Here is a 23,635-nt window from a genome sequence, read left to right on the forward strand (position 1 = left end):
CATTTTCCTGATACTAATTAGTAATCTTTCATTTCATCTTCAAGAACTCCTTTTAACATTCCTTGTAAGGGTGGGTCTGGGGATGATGAACTCCCCCAGGTTTTGCTTATCTGGAAAACTCTCTCATTCAATCCTGAATGATAACTTTGATGGGTAAAGTACACTCGGTGGGAAGGTTTTTTGCTCATCACTCTAAATATACGATCCTTATCCCTCTTGGTAAGGAAGATTTCTGCTCAAAAATCTACTGACAGTCTTATGGGGGTTCCCTTTAACTTAACAAGTTGCTTTCCTTTTGCTCCTTTCAAGATTTGTTACTCCTCTTTAACTTTTGACAATTTAATCATTATGTGTCTTGGTATGGGTCTCCTTGGATTTATCTTTTAGTACTTCCTAGACTTCCTGGATCTGGAAGTTTCTTTCCCTGGTTTAGGAGTTTTCAGCTGCTATTTCTGTGAATAAGCTTTCTGCTCTCTTCTCCTTCTGGAATCCCTATAATGTATAAACTGGTCTGCTTTTATTATGGTGTCCCATAATCCTATAAGCGACCTTTACTTCTTGAATTTTTTCTTTCTGATCCTCTGGATGAATTCCACTGACCTACCAAGTTTGCTGATCTTTTCTTCCACTTAATTTAGTCTGTTTGGAATGCCTCTACTCAATTTTTCATTTCAGTAATTGTATTCTTCAGCTCTGTAATTTCTTTTTGGTACTTTATATATTTTCTTTGTCCTTGTTGTAATTCTTACTTTAGTCATCCATTCCTTCCTAACTTTGGTGAGAATCTTTATGACTGTTATTTTGAACTCTCAATTAGGCAAATCTCTAATTTCTGTTTAAGAGCTGTTTCTGGATATTTATCTTGGTCTTTTGTTTAGAACATAATCCTATGTTTCTTCATTTTCCTTGACTATTTGGTTTCAGAGCATTAGATAAAATGTCACCTTTCCCAGTCTTGACAGAGTGGTATCATGAAGAAGATGAACCTTGTGAATCACACTTCCAATAGCCATGATTTTTCCATTTGAGACAGTTTTAAAAGTTTTTTTAGGCGGCAACTTATAAAGAGTACAAATGAATTACACACACCTATTAAGAACTGCTTTTCTGTTCACTATAGCCTTGTGGGTCTCATGGACACAAGACCTGCTAGCTTTCAAAGCTAGGTATTTTAGGTGGTTGTCTCTACAGAGGGAGTCTTAAAAATTGGGGCGCTAGATGTGAGGGCCAAATCTTTTATTCCTCAGGCAGAGGCTGGGAGTTGGGGATACTCTCCCAACTATATTATGGTGTTTTAGGAATGGGAATTATGGTGAGGCTGTGTCTCAGTATTTACTACCTTTTTTTTCCCTTCCCAGATTTATTTACTTACTTGAGAGAGAGAGAGAGCACATGCATGTGCTCAGGGGAGAGGGACTGGAGGAGGGAATCTTCAAGCAGACTCCCCACCAAGCACAGAGCACCACACAGAGCTTGAGCTCACCACCCATGAGATTATGACCCTCGCCAAGACCAAGAGTCAGCACTCAATTGACTGAGCCACCGAGGTGCCCCCTCTCCTACCCATTTTAATGTATTTTTTTCATCTGTCTGATGTGTAGTACTTGCTCAGCTGGTTTTCAGATCCTATTCAGAGAGATGTTCCATGTGTGGCTGCACATTTATTTAGTAGTGTGTCCATGGAAAGGGAGCCCTCCTACATCATCATCTTGGTCAACTCCCACCCCCCAGTTCATTTTAGTGGACAATGGTCTTAGGGAAGCAAGATCTGGGTCTTGGGTGTTTTCACTGCTATTAGGGTCACTGCTCCCACGTTCTCTAGATGATAGAGCCAAAAATGTATGTATGTATGCATAAGGACATATGTGTATGTGTGTTTCCCTACATATGAACACATATTCATGGATATCCACACTTATAGCTACATTTCTGTATCAAACTGTATATATTAAAAATTATGAATTTATTCCCACACCTTTAATGTCAAGTCAATACTACAGAGCTCAATATAGTTTTCTACCTTTCTAGAAATTAGCATAACTCCCTAACTCTGAGAAATGTGGCAGACCACAATTCTCAACACATTTTTAAATATCATCAATTCCACTTTATGTAATTATGTAATCAATCTTTGTATTAGTTTCTAAGGCTGTTGTAACAAATTATCACAAATTGGATGAAAACAACATTTATTATCTCACAGTCTTCAGCATCACTTTCATGGGCTAAAATCAAGGTGTTAGCAGGGCAGCACTCCACCCAAAGGCTCTAAGGGAAAGTCTGTTCATTGCTTCTTCCAGCTTCTGTGGCTACTAGAATTCCTTGGCCTGCTCATGCCAATCTCTATCTTGGTCTTCACATCGTCTTCTCCTCTTGTGTGTATCATCCCATCTCCCTCCACCTCTCTTTTAAGAAGGACACTTAATAGCACTTATGGCCCAACCAGATAATCCAAGATTATCTCATCAACAGATCTCTACCTGCTCACATATAAGGTTCTGAGAATTAGGACTTTGATGCTTCGGGCTATCACTCAGCCCATTACTACCTCCTACCGGTGACATCCACCTCCCCTACATAGATGGGCTCTTGTATTATTTAGGCTCTGACATGCCAAGCCATCACAATGCCTACCCTGTTCAGGCTCCTATACCTCATGCCAGGCCACTCTTCCAGAGATGCCTCCTTATCCCTTTTGAGCTTTGAAACTCCATGCCAGGCCACCTTCATGTACAGATAACCTTCCTCAACCGGCTTCAGCTGCAACACTTCACAGAGCCATCTTTCCATTCTGACACCCTTGTCCTGCTGCTTAGGCTGATATTCAATGCTGGGCTATCCTCCTGGGCAGATGGCTCACTACACCCCACTTCTAATCTGACACCCTGCCCTTGGGCACCTTTCCACAGAAACAGCTTCTTCAATATGCATAGGCTCTGAAACCCTACAGCAGGCCACCTCCACACACAGATGCCCTTCTCCCCCTGCACGGTCTCCAACAGCTAGGCACACAGCTACCTCTACAGGGACATACCTCTACCTGCCTCAGGTTCTAGCACCCCAGGCCAGGTGACACTCACATGCCCTCCTCACCCTGTCTGGGCTCCCACATGCCTTGTAGGCTATAAAACCCTGCCCTAGGCTGCTTTCCCATAGACACACTCTCTCATCCTATTTGGGTTTTGTTTTTTTTTTAATATTTTATTTATTTGACAGACAGAGATCACAAGTAGGCAGAGAGGCAGACAGAGAGAGAGGCGGGGAAGCAGGCTCCCTGCTGAGCAGAGAGCCCGATGTGGAGCTCAATCCCAGGATCCTGGGAGGATGACCTGAGCCGAAGGCAGAGGCTTTAACCCACTGAGCCACCCAGGCTCACCTTTCCACCCCTCCTATTTGGGCTTTTGATACAGAGCACCAAGTTGCTCCCAGATGGTTGCCCTCCTGATATTGCTCAGGCTCAGGGAACCAAGGTCAGTTGTCCTCCTGTGCAGATAAAACTTCTCACCTCACCTGAGAAGCAGTGAATCTAGCCAGGCAGCCCATTATGATGATGCCCTCCTCAAGCCACTTTACCTGCAGAATTTTGTTCCAGGCCCACCTCTTTGCAGATGCCCTCCCCACTCAACTACCATTCTAACACAGACATACCCTCACCCCACACAGGCTTTGATGGCCCTGAGAAATAAACTGCTATGATGACAACCTTCCTACCCACATGGTTGCAACACACTGTGTCAAGCCACCCCTATTCCCTCTGTGGACACCATTCTAATACTGGGTCAGGTTCTAACATGCTGCTCTAGTACTGAGGCCCAGCTTGCTCAGACCAACTTCACGGTTTCAGGACTGAATTTTTTAAGAGCAGAAAGAAAGAACAGCAAGAAGCAGATCTTACTTTTGTTCCCACTTTACTGGAAATAGATGCTTTCTTCCGAAATGCTTTTGACTTTTTCTTTCACTACAGTTTACTTTGGTACATTTTCCTTCTGATAACTGAGAAGCTTTCTTAATTTTATAGCTGTTAAGTTTCTGAATAATTTTATAGGTGTTATGTTTCTGAATATCTCTAAGGTTCTAGATCTTCAGACAAGTATCTATTATTCTCACCTACAAAAATCAATGATTTTCAACTGCCTTTACCCACCAGATTTAAATTACCTCCATCATTATCAATTACCTTTGTATGTTGAAATATATATTTAAATAATAGATTTACTGACTCTCAAACTATCTTTGGACAAAAGATATGAAAAGTCTTCTTCCTCCCCTTTACCTCCTGACTTTTCTTAAATGATTACTTCTGTATTGTCAAGGTTCGTGACACTTAAGTTATATTTAGTAAAATCAATTTCCATAGCTGTTTTTACTGCAGTTCTACAATGAAATGGATTTAATGCTTACTGCCTATCCTTTGTGCCATAGCTTTTCCATTTATGACTCAGTAAGCTGAATTTCATTCATTATTACAATCTTTTTCCTCTAGGAAAGTCACAGAAAAAAATGTATCCAGAGTCCTTACAAGTTTAAAAACATGTGAGTATCACTTAAGATATCACTTAAGTATCACTTAAGAGATAAAATTCTTACATCACAGTTCCTTACCCCAAAACTTTAAGGTACTGTTCTAGTTTCTGTGTTCAATGCTGATGCGAAGGACTCTGAAGTCAGGCTGCACACATAACTGTGGCTTTTTACCTAATGTAATTTTACTAGGACATACTTCTTTACCAATTTTTGCCCAGGACACATTCTCACCTTCCAATTAAACCTATAGACTTAATTCTATCTGCTTCTTTCTAGAAATGTTTATCATTTTCTTTCTTGTTCCATTATTTGGTTATCCTCATAAGGGACACCAATTTTAAGTATACTGAGTCCTCTTTGGCTACTATTTTCTAATACTTCAGATATTTTTATTCACTTTCATTTTGCTTAATTTTTTTAAAAAAGATTTTATTTATTTATTTGACAGACACAGATCACAAGTAGGAAGAGAGGCAGGCAGAGAGGGAGGGGGAGGCAGGCTACCTGCTGAGCAGAGAGCCTGATACAGGGCTCAATCCCAGGACCCTGGGATCATGACCTGAGCTGAAGGCAGAGGCTTCACCCACTGAGATACCCAGGCGCCCCCATTTTGCTTAGTTTTTAACTCAGTCCTGATCTCCATGTCCTTTACAACTTTTCAGCAATGCATTGCATACTTTTTACTATTTTCGGTGAGGTCTTCACTCAGGATTTTTCTCTTCTCCTTACCTGAACTCAACCTGCTCCCTTGTACTTTATTACTTCTTACTTCACTCATAATATTTCTGCTTTGTGATCTTGTTTTATAGAAGTTCCTTAATTTTTAAATAAATTCAATGAAACCGTGCATAAAAAATGTTGTGGTGTATGTTTTTCATCTGCCTGTTTTCTTGCCTGCTTATTAATTTTCTGGAATATTTGTGTATAAGTACTGTACTGTTGTTTTTTGTTGTTTGTTTTTTTTTTAAGATTTTATTTATTTATTTGACTGAGAGAGAGAGAGATCACAAGTAGGCAGAGGGGCAGGCAGAGAGAAAGGGGAAAGCAGGCTCCCGCTGAGCAGAGAGCCCGATGCGGGACTCGATCCCAGGACCCTGGGATCATGACCTGAGCTGAAGGCAGAGGTTTAACCCACTGAGCCACCCAGGCGCCTCGTACTGTTGTTTTAAGAATTTTTTTTTTAGGTTTTATTTATTCATTTAACAGAGAGGGATAGTACAAGCAGGGAACAGCAGGCAGAGTGGGAGGGAGAAGCAAGCTCTCTGCTGAGACAGGAGCCAGATGTGGGACTCGATCCCAGGACCCTAGGATCACAACCCGAGCCGAAGGCAGCCGCTTAACAACTGAGCCACCCAGGTGTCCCTGTACTATTGCTTTTTAAATATTACATCATGGAGTGAGCGCTTCCTGAGTCGATTATATGGCTGAGATGTTAGAAGAGTATTCTAGACTAACAGGAAGCCTCACGGACTTGCACTTAAGCGCCATATGATGTGCATGTGTGAGCAAGCAAAAGAAATTCCCACTTTTCTATCTCCTTTATTAAACAAAGATTACCAGTTGCTATACTGCCAATTAGTATCCTATCTTGCAGGAGTAACATCTATAGTGCATTTGCATGGCCTCTGTTGGAGCCCTTACCTCCTTTTTACCTCCTGGATATTAAATAGACAGGTTCCCACAGCCAAGTTGAATACCCCACTTTTACTTGTTATTCCAAAAAAATCCTTGGTTTTATCCTTCAGATTATACCAATTATTTTGAAAAAGTTCTTTACTGGTCCTTTTATGTTTATGCCAAGAAATCTTAGAATCCATTCTTAATGTCTCCATCATCTGGGAGACTCCTACTGTGTTTAGCAGCTCTTCTGTTTTTTGGCCATTCTACTTTCGTTTGTATAAAAGGGTTTCCTCTTTCTTTTTTAAAAGTTGGGAGGATTCTGTTTCTCATGTTCTTTATAGTTTTCAGTTGGTTATATAGAGGAAAAGCAGCAAAGACTATCTACCATCTAAAGACACCTTTACTACGTAAAGAAGACCACAAATCTTCTGGATTTTTTTAAGGAAAAAAAAAAAAAACCCTCACATATGGATTTTTTTTAAGGAAAAAAAGAAAACCCTTTAAATAAAAGAGTAATATAAATGTTGAATCATTATGATATACCACTAGAACTAATGTTATACAACAACTGTATCTCAATTTAAAAAAAAAGTAAATAACTCAAGTTTCTGGCACAAGTACCTCACAGCATAGGCCTCTCTAATGGGTTGTGATTTTAAAATAAAGTCAGCTCCTACTTCTCTTGTATACTGCCCACTGACAACATCAACCAGATTGAGGAAGCAAATTTTCTGTTTCAGCAGCAAGTTCAGTCCTCAGGAGGTTAAAGCTACCATATTACCAAATGAGGTACCTCTTCCATTTCCTCTTAACTATTTCTTTTGGAATTTGCCACCCTGTCACCAAATAACAAGCTTACAGTGCTACTTCATACTTTCTCAGTTTTACACATTATCTCTGATTTACTCCTTAGTCTTCAAGACACCAGAGATATGGATGTATACTATAAGTATGTATAAATCATATGCACATATACACTTCTGTCCCCTACTCTCTAATACAGCTAAATCACAATTTTATTATGATCAATATTCAGACATGTGCACCATTACATAAATGATATTCATATCTGGACCATGGAAAACTTTGCAAACATGGAAATAACTTCTAGATTTATTCTGAAATTAATCACTGTCTTACAATTCAACCCCAAATCCTTTGCCAATCCTCTAAACCTCTTACTACATAAAACACAATAGCTACCGTATTAATTTTATTGGTGACAACAGGTCTTATATCTACTTCAATGCTTTCCCCTAAAGCCTGTGACCTTCTCCAAGCTGGGCTTGCCCTTCAAGTACAGTGCTGAGTTACTATCAGGCAACCTCAGTGCATAATTACCTTGGGGATTTTCTTCATTATTCTTTCATGTTGGACTCCCATATTCCCCAAATTCTTTGCTTTCCTTTTTCTTGATTAAGCTTGTTTTTTTTTTATTCCAGTAAAATTAACATGCAGTGTTATATTAGTTTCAGATGTACAATAGGGATTCAACAATTTGATACATTACTCAGTGCTAATGACAAATGTATTCTTAAACCCCTTCATCTATTTCACCCATTTCCCCCTACCACAGGTGGTAACCTGGTAACCACAGGTTTGTTCTATTTAAAAGTCTGATTTTCGTCTCTTTTTTCCTTTATTCATTTCTTTTTAAACTCCACATTAGAGGGGTATCTGGGTGGCTCAGTTGGTTAAGTGTCTAACTCCTGATTTCAACTTAGGTCATGATCTCAGAGTGGTGAGATCAAGTCCCATGTCAGGTTCTGTGCTCAGCACAGAGTCTGCTTGTCCCTCTCCCTCTGCTCTTCCTGCTACTCTCTCTCTCTAATAAATAAAATATTTAAAAAGAAATTCCACATTTGAGTGAAATCATATGGTATTTGTCTATCCCAACCAAATGACTTCACTTAGCATTACAGCCTTGATCCATCCATATTGTTACAAATAGCAAGGGCCCATTCCTTTCTATTGCTAAGTAATATTCCAGTGTGTGTCTGTGTGTATGTATAAAACCGCATCTTCTTTAACTACTCCATCTATCAATAGGCATGGGCTGCTTCCCTACTTTCGCTACTGTAAATAAAGCCACAATAAACATAAGGGTGCATATATCTTTTTGAATTAGTGTTCCTCTTCTCTAGGTCAATACCCAGTAGTGGAATTACTATGTCATATGATAACTCTTATTCTTTAATTTTTTGAAGAACTGCCATACTGCTTTCCAGTCTGCTTTCCAGACTGCCTGTAGCAGTCTGCATTCCAACAAGTAGCGTGCAAGAGTTCCTTTTTCTCCACATCCTCACCAACACTTGTTGTCTCATGTATTTTTGATGTTAGCCATTCTGACAGGTGTGAGGTGACATCTCACTGGGGTTTTGATTTGCGTTTCCCTGATGATGAGTGATACTGAGCATCTTTTCAAGTACTTGCTGGCCATCTGGATGTCTTCTTTGGAGAAATGTCTATTCGTGTTTCCTGCCCATTTTTAACTGGATTATTATTATCTTAGATGAGCTATATATGTTATTTATATATTTTGGATACTAACTCCTTATCAGATACAGCATTTGCAAGTATCTTCTCCCATTAAGTTGTCTTTTTTGTTTTGATAATTGCTTCCTTTCCTGTGCAGAAACTTTTAATTTTGATGTAGTCCCAATAGTTTATTTTTGCTTTTGTTTCCCTTGCCTCAGGGGACCTAATCACAAAAATGTTGCTACAGTTGATGTCAAAGAAATTACTACCTGAATTCTCCTCTAGGATTTTTATGGTTTCAGGTCTCATGGCTAATTCATTAATCCATTCTGAATTTATTTTTGTTTATGATGTAACAAAGTGGTCTAGAATCATTCTTTGATATGTAGCTATCCACTTTTCCCAACACCATCTGTTGAAGAGACTTTCCCCGCTGCATATTATTGCCTCCTTGCTCAAGGATTAATTTGCCACATAATTTTGAGTTTATTTCTGGGCTCTTCATTCTGTCCCACTAATCTATGTGTCTATTTTTGTGTCAGTATCATACTGCTTTGATTGCTATAGCTTTGTAGTATACCTTGAAATCTAGCATTCTGATACCAATTTTTTTCTTTTTCAAGACTGCTTTGGTTATTCAGGGACTTCTGTGGTTCCAACCAAATTTTCGGATTTTTAAAGAAGAGTTAATACCAAATAATTACTTTTACAATTTCTTTTCTTGCTCTGTGGAAAAATGCTGTTAGTATTTTGATAGGGATTGTGTTAAATCAACAGACTGATTTGGGTATTATGGCTTCATTTTAATATTTGTTCTCCTAATCCCTGAGCATGGAATATCTTTTCACTTTGTTTGTGTCATCTTCAATTTCTTTAATCAATGTTTTATATAGTTTTCAGAATATATGTCTGTCCCCTCCTTGGTTAAGTTTATCCCTAGGTATTATTTCTGGCGCAACTGTAAATGGAATAGTTTTAATTTCTTTTACTGCTACTTCATTATTAGTGTATAGAAATGCAACAGATTTCTGTATATTGATTTTGTACCCTTCACCTTACTGAGTTCATATATCAGTTCTAGCAGTTTTTTGGTTGAGACTTCAGGGTCTTCTACATATAGTATCATGTCATCTACAAGTAGTGAAAGATTTATTTCTTCCTTATCAATGTGGATGCTTTTTCTTTTTTTCTGTCTGATTGTTTGTGTCTATGACTTCCAGTACTACGTTGAATAAAAGTAATGAGAGTGAACATCATTGTTTTGCTCTTGATCTTAAGGGAAAACTCTTAATTTTTCACCATTGAGTATGTTGGCTGTGCCTTTTTCACAACTGGCCTTCATTATATTGAGATATGTTCCCTCTATACCTACTTTTTTGAGGGTTTCTATAATGAAATGGATGTTGTACTTTGTCAAATGCTTTTTCTGTATCTACTAAAATGATCCTATAGTTTTTTCCCATTCTCTTATTGATGTAATACAGCAGACTGACCGATTTGGGAATCCTGAATCATCCTTTCATCATAGGAATAAATTCCATTCAATCATGGTGAATTTTTTTTTTTTTTTTTTTTTTTGGATGTATTGTTGAATGCAGTTTGCTAATACTTTGTTGAGGATTTCTCCATCTCTGCTGCATCAGGGATAATGGCCTATAATTCTCTTTTTTTGCAATAAGTTTATCTGGTTTTGGTATCAGGGCAATGCTGACCTCATAGAATGAGTTCGGAAGTTTTCCTTCCTCTTTTGTTTTTTAGAATAGTTTGAAAAGATAGGTATCAACTCTTATTTAAATATTTGGTAGAATTTACCAGTGAAGCCGTCTGGTCCTGGACTTTTCTTTGTTGGGAACTTTTTGATTACTGATTCAGTTTCACTGCTGGTAACTGATCTGTTCAAATATTCTATTTCTTCCTGCTTCAGTTTTGGTAGCTGGTATGTTTCTAGAATGTATCCAGTTCTCCTAGATTGTCCCAATATTTTGGCATATAATTTTATATAATTCTCTTATAATCCTTTCTATTTCTGTGGTGTTATTTCTCCTCTTTCATTTCTGATTTCGAGAATCCTTTCTCTTTTTTGATGAGTCTGGCTAATGGTGTTATCAATTTTGTTGACCTTTTCTAAGACCCAGCTCCTGCATTCTTTAATCTATCATTTTTTTAAAGTCTCTATTTCATGTATTTCTGTTTTAATCTTTATTATTTCCTTTCTTCTACTATTTTGGGGTTTTGTTTGTTCCAACTCCTGTAGGTGTAAGGTTGGCTTGAGATTTTTCTTTCTTCTTGAGGTAGGACTGTATTGCTATAAACTTCTCTCTTAAAAAACCACTTCTGTAGCATCCAAAAGATTCTGGACTATTTTTTTCTTTTTCACTTTTCTCGACGTGTTTTTTAATTTCTCTTTGATTTCTTGGTTGATCTAGTCATTGTTTAGTAGGCTGTTATTTAACTTTTTGTATTTGTGTTCTTTCCAGATTTTTTTCTTGTAGTTGATTTCTAGTTTCATAGCATTGTGGCTGGAAAAGATGCACGGTATGTGACTTTGATCTTTCTGAATTTGTTGAGATTTTTTTTCATGGACTAATGTGATCTACTCTGGAGAATGTTCCATTTGTACTTGAAGAGAATGTGCATTCTGGGGCGCCACAGTGGCTCAGTAGGCTAAGCATCTGCCTTTGGCTCAGGTCATGATCTCAGGGTCCATGGATCCATGGACCCAGTCTCAGGGTCCATGATCCAGCCCCATGTCAGATTCCCCGCTCATCCAGTAGCCTGCTTCTCCCTCTCCCCATGTCTCTCCTCCCTGCTAACTCACTCTCTCTCAAATAAATAAAATCTTTTTAAAAAGAAAAAAAAAAGCAGGGGAGGGGGGAAGGATGTACATTCTGCTTATTTAGGAATGTTCCAAATATATGTTAGATCCATGTGATCCAAAGTGTCATTCAAAACCACTGTTTTCTTGTTGATTTTCTATTTGGATGATCTATCCATTGATGTAAGTGAGGTGTTAAAGTCCCCTATTATTACAGTACTATCGATTACTTCCTGTATGTTTGTTAATAGCTGCTTTATGTTTTGGGGTTCTCCCACTGGGTGCATAAATATTTACAATTGTTGTCTCTTCTTGTTGGATTGTTCCTTACATGATTATGTGGTATCTTTCTTTGGCTCTTGTTGCAATATTTTTTTAAAAAGTCACTTCTGTTTGATTTAAGTACTGCTGTACGCTGGCTTTCTTTTCACTTCCATTTGCATGATAAGTATTTTTCTATCTCTTCACTTTCAGTCTGCATGTGTCCGGCCCCTTTAGGTCTGAAACGAGTCTCTTGTAGACAGCATATAGATGGATCTTGGTTTTTTAAAATCCATTCCACCATCCTATGTCTTCTGATTGGTCCATTTAGTCCTTTTACATTCAAAGTAATTATTGATAGGTATGTACTTACTCCCATTTTGTTACTTGCTTTATGGTTGGTTTTGTAATTCTATTATCTTGCTTTCATCTCTGACGGTTTGTTGGCTTTCTTTGGTGAAGCTTTCTTTCCTCTATTATTTCTTGGAATAGTTTGATATATTGGATTCCTTTCTCTTTATTTTTTGCATATCTATTACTGGTTTTTGATTTGTGGTTACCATGAGGTTTACATATAACAACTTATATATACAGCAGTCCATGTTAATTTCATGGTTGCTTAAGTTTGAAGCCATTCTAAAAGCACTAAACTTTTACTCCTCTCCCCATTTTAGGTATGTAGTGTCCTACTTTATCCTTTTATTTGGTGAAACCCTTGACTAATTTCTAAAGATAAACTGATTTTATAGCTTTTGTGCTTCCCACTTTTCTTACTTACTCCTGCTTATGGTCTTTCCTCCCCACTTAGAGACTCCCCTTTAAACATTTCTTATAGAACTGGGTTAGTAGTGATAAATTCCTTTAACTTTGGTTTGGGAAACTATTTATCTCTCCTTCTTTCTGAACGGTGGCCTTGCTGGACAGATTTGGTTGCAGGTTTTTTCCTGTTAGCACTCTGAATATATTATGCCACTCCTGGCCTGCAAAGTTTTTGCTGAAAAATCAGCTGACAGCCTTATCAGATTTCCCTTGTATACAACTGTTTTCTTTTGTTTTGCTGCTTTATAAATTCTCTTTAGCTCGACTTTTTGCCATTTTAATTACTACGTGTCTTGGTGTGGATCTGCTTGAGCTGATTTTGTTGGGGAATCTGTGCTTCCTGGATCTGGATTTGTTTTCTTCCCTAGATTCACAAAGTTTTCCACTATTATTTCTTCAAATAAATTTTCTGCCCCCTTTTTGCTCCCTTCTCCTTCTAGGATCCCTATAATGTGAATGCTGTTACACTTGACAATATTGCTAAGTTCCCTTAATCTCTTCTCTTTTTTTTTCTTTTTCTTTTTTCTTTCTCCGTTTGCCTTAATTGCTTTCCATTATTCTGTTCTCCAGGTCACTGCATCTGTTCTTCTGCTTCTTCTACTCTACTATTCATTCCCTCTAGTGTATTTTTAATTTTAGTTATTGAGTTCTTCATCTCTGATAGGTTCTTTTCTGTATTACACCTCTTTGTTGAGGATCTAGCTGAGATCTACCACTCTTTTCCCAAGTTCAGTGAGTATCTTGAACTCCCTATCAGGCATATTACTTACCTCAGTTTCATTTAGGTCTCTTGCTATGATTCTGTCCTGTTCTTTCATTTGGGACATATTTCTCTGTCTCCTCATTTTGTCTAACTCCTGTGTCTGTTTCTGTTAGGAAAGTCACCTTTGTCTCCTGCTCCTGAAGGAGCAGGTAGCGGCCTTATAAGGGATGCCTGAGGGGCACAGTCAGTTGGGTTTCCAACTCTCAGTTTCATCTCAAGCTGTAATCTCAGAGACGTGAGACTGAGCCCTGAGTGGGCTCCACCTCAGTGCAGAGTCTGTTAAGACTCTCTCTCCCCAGTCCATCCCCCAAAATAAATAATAAATCTTTAAAAAAGTAGTGGCCTCATTAAGAAGAGGCTCTGTGGTGACCTATAGTACAATGTCTCCCATTCACCAGAACCTAGTGCTTTAGGGTATCTCCTATGCATGTTTTGTGCACCCTACTGTTGTGATTGAGCCATGTTTGCCTTTAGTCCAGTCAGCTGCAATGGTTCTTTGCCTTCTGTGGGCAAAGTTTGGTCTCTTTGTTATTTGTGGGACAGTCGGGTGCTGCCTTGGGCTTGAGCTGGGTCAGACTAGGCATTTGCCAGAGCCATGGTCACACAATACTGCAGACCACTTTCCCTGTATCATCCCCTGAGCATTTTGTTGGTGGGCAGCACCTGTAGTCAGACCCTATGTGTGCCCCCAACCCATTGTGGGGCTGCAGTTGGATCAGGGTGTGTGGTTTCTTGCCCTCTTCCCCGGATAAGAGTCACTTTGAGGGGCCCTGATCCTTGTTGGGGATGACTGCACACTGCCATGCTAGCAGTGCCACTTTGGATGGACTCCAGTTGAGGATGTGTTAGCAGGGGTGGGTCTGCAAGTGAATACAAGGAGGGACGCACAGAGTTAGCAAGGTTTGTAACAATCTGCTGTGGTATGGTAATACAGAGGCTTTGGGAAAACTCCTGCAGTGGTTGTGTTGGAGGTCTGAAGAGCATGGGGTTGGGATATGCTGTTAGTAAGCTAGATGAAGAGGTGTGCAGCACTGGTTCCCACAGGTGTCTGTTTCCAGCTGGGTAAGCAGGGAAAATGGCACCTAGCAACTCTTTTGTTTTGTTTTGTTTTGTTTTTAAAATATTTTATTTATTTGACAGAGAGAAATCACAACTAGGCAGAGAGGCAGGCAGAGAGAGAGGAGGAAGCAGGCTCCCCGCGGAGCAGAGAGCCCGACGTGGGGCTCGATCCCAGGACCCTGAGATCATGACCTGAGCCGAAGGCAGAGGCTTTAACCCACTGAGCCACCCAGGCGCGCCAGCTCTTTCATTTTTAGAAAAGTCTCCTACAGATCCCTGCCCCTGCAGCACACTTCTGAGTCCAGCAAATAAATTTTGTTCTGCTTCTAATTCAAGATTAGAAATCATCCCCCCCAAGCAAATAAATTTTACAACTGCTGCTTCTATGCTATATCCGAGCAGGGTTTTATGTTGCCTCTTGAAGGACAGGGACTCAGTTTCCTATTGCTCTCTAGCTCAGCACTAAACCTAATGACTTTTAAAGTTCTGGGTGTTAAGACCCATTGATTTTAAGAATGCAATAAGCTAAACCCCTCTGGTTTTCAAAGCCAAATGTTATGGGGATTCATCTTTCCTGCATAGGTCCCTCATGCCTCCATGTGGGGTCTGCATCTCTCCCCGTTCTGCATCCTTGGTGTTCCTCACTCCTGCAGACAGCCCCAAGGCTCCGTTTAGCTTCTGACCATGTCTCTGCCCTTCCTACCCTCTTCCATGTGGTCTCTTCTCTATATTTAGCTGTGGAGAGTCTGTTCTGCCAGTCTTCACGTCATTTTCTTGGTTATTTACACTGATATGGGTGTTATAAAGTTATCTGTGAAATGAGGTGAGCCTAGGATCCTCCTACTCTGCTATATTCCCCAGAATCCCCTTAATACCTTGTTTTAATGGAACATATATACCAGTAATATCTTCAAAAGCTTTGGGAGATTAATTTTGAGACTTTACCTACAATTATCTTTCTTCACAATTAAATGATAGTTTGAAACTAGGATTCAAGATTAGAAACCATTCCCTGACCCAAATTCTGAAAACACTGTTCCATCTTCTTTTAATCACAACTCTGAGATATAATTAACATACAATTCATCTATTAGAAGTGTATAATTTAGAGACTATAAATACCTCAGTATAATGAGTTTTAAGAATCACAATTGTTACATATAAGTTAAAATGTTAACTCAGGGGGTGCCTGGGTGGCTTAGTCAGTTAAGTGTCTGCCTCTGGCTCAGGTCATGATCCCAGGGTCCTGGGATCGAGCCCTGCGTCAAGTGCCCTGGTCAGTGGAAAGCCTGCGTCTCCCTCTCTCTCTGCCCCTCCCCCCATTTGTGCTCTACCTCAAATAAAATCTTTAAAAAGAAAAATAAATAATAAGTTAACTCAGCAACTTATACAACAAACATACATTATTCCTTTTGTTTTAAGAAATATTTCATGAGGGGCGCCTGGGTGGCTCAGTGGGTTAAGCCTCTGCCTTCGGCTCAGGTCATGATCTCAGGGTCCTGGCATCAAGCCCCACATCAGGCTCGCTGCTTGGCAGGGAGCCTGCTTCCTCCTCTCTCTCTGCCAGCCGCTATGCCTACTTGTGATCACTCACTCACTCTGTCAAATAAATAAATAAAATCTTAAAAAAAAAAAGAAATATTTCATGAATAAAATCTACCATCAACAATGTGCTAAGCACCATAGAGATACACAAATAAGAGAGTTTCTGGCCTAAAATACTGCCACGGAAAAACAAACAGGTAAACAACTACAATATGATGTACTAAGAAATTTGTAATAAGAGGTATGAGTGCAAGGAGACCACAGAGGGTATAGCCCCAGTATTCAGGGAATACTGTGTAATTGAGGTGATGATCTCTCAAAGGAGTAAAGGAGAGAGGTGATTAAAAAAGAATGTACTGCTGACATCACAGAGTGATCACCTGACAGTAAATATTCAGAGCCTAAACAGTAAGATACAGGAAATGGTCAAGTTTTATAGTACAATTTTTGGTCTATAATATCTTTAAAAGAAAGCATAAACACTATATAAGTTTAAGAAGTAAAACATGCCAAGGTCCAAACAGATGGATCGACACATGAATTTAGAACAAACCAAACTCTATATCATCTGGATGGGTAAAGAAAAAGAGTAGGAGTAAAAACAGACAATTACCTCCTTTTGTAGTATCATTCTGAGCCTGGATGCCATGATGCAATGAATTATGAATGGCAGAAAGAAGATCTGCTGCTTGAACCATCAATTTTTGAGCTTCTGCAACAGCACTGGTCTAGCAAACAAATCACCAAAAACATTCTTACATATTCTTTCACTGAAAGATATACATTAAATAGGAAAATCCTATAAACAATAATGAAATTAAATATCGTAATGACATCGGTTTTCACAACCTATTCACTTAATACAAGATGCTCAGATCCTGTTAGGATAGAAATTTTTTTTTAATCCATTTCTATTCTTGTAAAAGCCATTAAAAAATAACAGGAAACATTTCTAGCTTGTTCTGTTCATCTTATAGTTAAAAAAAAAAGGAAAAAAAGCTGAGTTGCAGTCAACTGGGAAATTTCAACATTTGTATTTGCCATTCATAAATGTGAAAATTAAAAAAAAAAACAGGAAAAAAGAGATTTAGAAGTTAGATCAATGGTAAAGGTTGGATCTCTACTCACCACTTTCTAATTATCCACAAATTAGTCTGTAATTGACTTAAATTAATGTAAATACACATGAAAAGAAAATATTTACCATCTAGGGCACAAATCCAACAGTTAATTATTGAACTGAACAAATCCAACAGTTAATTATTGAACTGAATGAAAGAAGAGGTCTACCTAAAATTCCCATTTTTGCTTTCTCCTTTTCAATCCACAATATAGGACTACATACAAGCAAATTCAGTTTCTATTATTATACCACTAGTAGGTAATATAAAATATTTTTCTATATCAACAACAGACACAGATATGTTATGAAGCAGAATGTAAATTCATGTGACTTTTTGAGAAATTATCTAATATCTCTAATATACATAAATATCTCTAATAACTCTAAATATCTCTAATATAATACACATAAAATATACCAAATGCGGAATGCTGTATATGTGTGATCGGAGGCATTTCAATGAAGAGTCTCAGAACTAGTTCAATAACACACTATATCCTGCCCCCCACCAAAAGCCCACTGAAATAGATTAAATGTTCTTACCTCTTTCTTAGTAAAGGCTATAAGCACTGTCAGTAACACTCGAGTGAATTTCACTCTGCTGAATACGGCTAAACACTGTTGGTGCTAAAAAATAAGAAAGGACTAAAAGTTAAAAGATGCAAAGTCTGTCAAAGGACTTTCATTTTAAAATATAGTATTTTAAGTCCTAAATTTCAATGCTAATAACTTACTATATTACAAACACCTTCACTTACAGTCTTTTAAATGCCTGAAAATGAGCGGCAGAAAATAAAACAAAGCCTGTTCTACTAAAATAGAAATATAAAGTAAAGCTCCTATATCAATGGGATGGATTTTTTCTTAAGTAAGAAGTTAGACTATCATCTCAAAAACTAATTTAATTAGCATTTTAAACAGAATTGATGAAAAGATGCTTTAAGCAGAGTCAGAAAATTAAGGCTCTCGTCAAAGGATTAGTACTTTTCATATTGTCCAAGCTCTTGAGTTTTGCCACGTTTTGATGTACCATCTGTAAAAAATAATTTTCTTCCTACCTCACAGGAATATTGAAGAGTTTTGAAATCAAGTATTATTATTCTATCAAAACAAATACAAGGGAAATAAAATCCCTTGCAATGTCCAACTTTTAAAGAAATACCTTAAAAAGGGCTTCCATAAATTATAACGCAGTTCATAAAACTACAACAATAAGAGGTAGACTTCTCTGATATTATCTACCAGAAAATAAGTTCAATTACTTCTAGTTCAACTTCTGGATCTCTTTCTTCTCCTTGTCGACTTCGAGTACTCTAAAATTTTAAAAAACGTGAATTAAAATAAACACGAACTTGTAGAAATATTAACTTATAAATATACAAAGTGCTAAATCAATTTTTTGAGTACATAGGAATCCATTTTTAAGAAAAATATTTGGAAGAAGAAAGTTGTATCTAGTATTTATTTTCCTATTAATACAATATACAAAAAGTCCATTTTGATAGAAATTATTAGGATCAAACAGAAGAATAAGGGATTAAAAACAGCAAAAGCAAAACAATGAAATAAGGTAAGTACATGGCACATAGTACTCCTTTCTTTTTTAAAAAGGATGTATTAATTGAAAGTCTCAAAGCTCTCAAAACTAACCCTGTTAGAAAAAAATAGTAACCTTTACACAAATCACATCATAAAGTCACACTGTAAATACTGACTGTTCTATACTACTATGCAAAACTTCTTGCATGAGTAACAATATGACTGACTATTCTGACAACTGTAGGGCAGTAACTACAACAAGATACAGCAGAAGACCTGGGTTCTAGCCCTGCGCTGCCATTCCTAGTGGCATGCCCTTCAGTACACTCAGTTTACTTAACTCTTTTAAGCTGTATTTTCCTCACCTAAAACTAGGGCACTGAGTGCATTTTATTGCCTAATTCACTGCTTAATTATAAATATCAGCTAAGGCAATAATATAAAACTGCTTTGACAACCATGTTGTATTATCCAAGCACAGACGAATGGCAGAAATATAACTTTTCTTCTTTTTAAAAAATCTCTGTGAGAACCAAACTGTTAGCGCCATCTGGCTGGAGGACATCATTCATAGAAGTCTTTCACCAGATCTGGGATACTGAGGTCCTCTACTGTGTTGCAGACTTTCTAATAGCTGTTGAAGAAGATCGTCCTTACCTTTGAGGAACTTAAAATTCCAGATTATTGCTATTCTTAAAGGAGCATACTATAATTCTAAAATACTGGCAAAAATACTGAAAAATCTTCAAGGTTAAATTTTCAGTACTTGAAAGGGACATTAATTCACCATGAACAACTGCTGTAGCTATTTTCAAGTTAATTGCAAAAAAGGCAGAGCATATATAAAGGAAGCTGGTGGCCCTCCCTACACTAGCTGTTTGTAATTAGCTAAAGGTAATGACATTTAGAGGAATGTGAAAATCCTATACCAAAGCAAAGAGAAAAGAAATCTACCTTTACTCTTCTTTGCATGTCATCTTCCACATCTTTTAGCATGCCTAGAAAGAGAGACAATGAGTTTAAACAGGAAACAAATACAAATATAAAACTTGTATATCATCTTATAAATGTTTTACCTGTAACTCGAAGGTCTGTCACACTGTTAGCCATTTTAAATCCATAAGTCATTGATTGAAAATCTTCCTGTACGGGAAAGGAATAATTAGGCCCTTGAGTAGAAGCAAAACCTTTCATTACATCCCTCTTGCAAAATCACTATTTGCTAGTATGAACACAGTAATGAAATGTTCCTGCTTGTCTAAACATTGCTATCATACATCCATACTTTGCCTACTGCGTATCCTTAAAACACCATCTTCTAATGCTACCTCCACCTTTAATTGTTTGCCCTTAGACTATTTAAATACACTTGCATTTAGTATGCTCATATGCAAAATAAGGTTAATGTTAATATCGGAAAGTAGTAATTCGCACTTACAAAGTATTCTCGTGTTCACAAGTGAACAGTAAATACACAGTAATTACCACATGATGATAAGTTTGCAAGATTTATAGAAGACTTTTACTTCAAAAATTATCAAATGTTTGTTTACACACTGTTAGGCCACAAAAGTGAAGCCTTCTCAAACAGAATTACTCAAAGTGATAGCAAAAGCATATTTCCACTTCAGCCTCAATGTAAAGAAAAAATTATTCATATATACAAGGATTTCCATCCATAAAGTCATTTAAAATACTACTGAGACATTAACAAATTAAGTAGTTTGCTAGATTCACTTTAAAAACTGAATTTAATATCATTTGGCTGATTCAATTAAGTTACCAGCTCTACTAAAAGAATGTTTCTGATGGAATTATAATTCTTATAAAAATGTACATAGAAGGGGCGCCTGGGTGGCTCAGTGGGTTAAGCCTCTGCCTTCAGCTCATGATCTCAGGGTCCTGGCATCAAGCCCTGCATCAGGTTCTCTGCTCAGCAGGGAGCCTGCTTCCCCCCTCTCTTTCTCTGCCTGCCTCTCTGCCTACTTGTGATCTCTACCTGTCAAACAAACAAATAAAATCTTTTTTAAAATGTACATAGAAGCCTAATATACTGGAATAACAGGCATTTGCAGCAGTAGCCAGAGCTATAGCAACATTTCTGTGGATTCTTAACAAAAACATAACTGAGTACACAATCCATATCATGTACTGTATGTTATGTACAGACAGATGAAAAAAAAAACAAACAAACCAATGTCTCTGGGTTCAAAGAACTGTTGTTAGTGGTATAGGACTAACAGAACTGGGTCTTTTAAAAATCTCAGGTTGTATTACAGAGCTATAAGCTTATCCTCTAGGTAGTGTTTATACTCTATCCCTACTTGGATGCCAAACAGGATTCTCAGGTTTTACATGCCTAAAAAGGAACTCTCCCAGTGTTTACAAAGTTGCTAAATGGCACCTCCATTCATCCACAGTTACTCTGGCTGAAAACCTGCACTTCAGTTCCTCTAGTTTTTCTTTTCGTTTTCTTCTTCTTTTTTTTTTTTTTAAAGAGAGCAAGCAAGCGAGCAGAGGAGAAGGGAAAGAGAATTTTAAGCAGATTCCATGCCTAGTGTGGAGCCTGATGCAGGGCTTAATCTTAAGACCCTGAGATCATGACCTCACCCCAAATCAAGTTGGACACTTAACCAAGTGACCCACCCAGGCACCCCTCCTCTCATTTTCTCACGCCTTGTATCAAACCATCAGAAAACCCATTAAGTCCGACCTTCAATGTCTCATCTAAGCATAACTCCCACCTTTCACAGTGAAGTCACCACCCCCCTTCATTTTCACAGCTGCTTCCACACAGGTCGCCCCACCTTCCACACTTATCCCTGCTACAATTTATTCACGGCCAGAAGCCAAAGGGGTTGTTTTAAAATAACTCATTTCACATCACTTCCCACCTAAAACCTTTCAGTTGTTTCCCTGCTCACAGGAAAATCCAAAACCCCACATGAACTGAGAGCCCCACCACCCATTACCATGCAGATGTGGCCTCCCTCTCCAACCTCAATTCCTTCCACTTGCCATTCTTCTCCACATTCACTACACTGCTGTTACACAAGGATTCTTGTCATCATTCGGACACATCAAAACATTCTCCTCTCAGGACCTCTGTACTTGCTGACCCCTCCCCACAAAGTTTCTTCCTAAGACTTCCAGAGCCTCATCCCTCCCTATATTCTAGCCTCTGTTCCAATGTCAATTTCTCATATGGAGGTTTGCCCTGCACATTCTAAAACAGCACCCTTCGCCAATCTATATGCCCTCTCCCTGCTTCATTCTTCACACAACACCTGACATTATGTGTTTACTGACACACTGACCTTCTCTCCCAAGGAATGCAAAATCAATGACATCAAGGCTCTGTTGTATTCACCGCTTTATCTCCAGGGCTTAGAATTATACTCGGCACAAAGTACTGTTAAAAAAATATTTGTCGTGGTTTGGTATGTTGGGTGACCAATCCTTGCTCTCCAGCTCCTGAGTTTAAGCCCCATGTTAAAAAATAAAAAGTAAAATGCTTTAAAAAATAAAAATAAAAAATATGTCAAGTGAATGATGACCTACTGTATGGCACAGCCATGCCTCGTCATCTTCCTAAGATCAGTTGACTACAAGACGCCTGGGGGATTGGTGGAGGAGACAGACTATGGCAAGCTGGAAAACACACACTTCATGTAAAGGAAGCCAGCCACTAATTATCCTGTTGAGTAATGAATGCAAGGCTAGTGTTACTCAGTACAAAAAAAAATCTAATTTAATGTAAAATCCTCCAATTTTTAAATGTTACTAATTTTTTAAAAATTAAGTAAGACAACACTGTGAAGACAAAACACTCCAGTAAGTCCTATCTAGCATTGCTTTTTCATAAGCCGTCTAAGGAAAAACATTTATGCAATAGAATATCACAGATCTGTGTAATAAACAGTCACCTCAGTAACAAGAACTTAATCTCAGTCATTGGAGGACTGAAGCAGAGAAGTTATATAAACAGATGCTACCATTAAAAGATCATTCTTAAAACCCTGTAGATTTAACAAGGACAAAAGTCAAGGTCAAACCAAGGGAGACCAGCTACTGGACACCATCCAATAATGCAAGCAACTGGATTGAGATTATAACTGGAAATGAGAAGTTGTTGAAATCAAGATATATTGAAAAAGCAATGCCAACACTGATGTGCCAACGAAGTGAATGTGGGGTATAAGGCAAGTTGTGCAATCAAGGATCATTTTTAGGTGTTTGGTCTGAGGAACTGGTATATAATGGTACAATTTATTGAGATAGGGCAGAAATGGAGTACAATTTTAGTTAAGTTTATAACTTCTTTAGTTATCCAAGTGAAGATCTCAGGAAGGTACTTCTGTGAGTCTGAAAGTCAGGGGAGGAATCAGGACTAGAGATATAAATTTGGGCTTCATCAGCACAGAGTTGGTATTAAAGGTGCAGAACTAGAGGACATCAACTGAAGCAGAAGATACAAAGACCCCAGGAGTAGTCCCAGCTAGAGAAGCAAGCCCAAGAAATGGGCTAACCAGTGAGGAAGAAAACCAAGAGACAGCTGTAGAAGGAAAATGAGGAAAAGAAACTCTTTCAAAGAGAGGTCACTTGGGTCTAATGACACCAGTAGTTAGAGAGCGAGAGGTAAGAACAAAGGATTTAGCAAGATGGGTATTATTAAGGACCTTGTTAAGACCAGCTTCTGTGCAGTTGTACAAAAGAATGTCTAATAAGAGAGTGAGAAGAGATAAGAAAAACAAATATTAATTCAAGGAGTTTTTTGCATAGGGTAGCAGAGAAATGACACTAGTGTAAGGAGCCATGGGATCAAGGGAACTGGACTGTTTTAAACTGAATATTTAAACATGCTTAAATGCCAAAAGAATAATGTAGTAGGGAAGGAGACACTAATAATGCAATACAAAGAAGGGTTAATGATTGCAGCAGGCAAGAGGGGAGAGAATCTAGAATACAAGAGGTTGATCTTAGATTGTCAGGGTACCTCCACTGTCACAAGACAGGAGGCAGATGATGTGAGTACCAACACCGTTAAACACATGTGATTATGAGAAGATAGGGTCCTTCGGCCCACATC

At 38.2% G+C, this 23,635-nt stretch overlaps 1 protein-coding gene across 5 annotated transcripts in view; it reads right to left on the reverse strand.

The window, feature by feature from the left end:
* The window catches only part of NAA35 (N-alpha-acetyltransferase 35, NatC auxiliary subunit), a 99,020-nt gene that overhangs the window by 43,699 nt on the left and 31,686 nt on the right, over positions 1-23,635 (reverse strand). For 4 of the 5 annotated variants that reach the window (XM_046023974.1, XM_046023973.1, XM_046023976.1 and 1 more), the window contains exons 7-11: positions 19,623-19,689; positions 19,501-19,544; positions 18,270-18,320; positions 17,551-17,634; positions 16,498-16,612 (exon numbers count right to left, since the gene is read on the reverse strand). In XM_046023974.1, coding sequence (XP_045879930.1) covers positions 16,498-16,612; positions 17,551-17,634; positions 18,270-18,320; positions 19,501-19,544; positions 19,623-19,689 — 361 coding nt within the window. The remainder of the gene's footprint in view (positions 1-16,497; positions 16,613-17,550; positions 17,635-18,269; positions 18,321-19,500; positions 19,545-19,622; positions 19,690-23,635) is intronic. The other variant, XM_046023975.1, reaches the window with a different exon arrangement.

Source organism: Meles meles, chromosome 11, assembly GCF_922984935.1.
Source record: "Meles meles chromosome 11, mMelMel3.1 paternal haplotype, whole genome shotgun sequence".
NCBI classification, from domain to species: Eukaryota; Metazoa; Chordata; class Mammalia; order Carnivora; family Mustelidae; genus Meles; species Meles meles.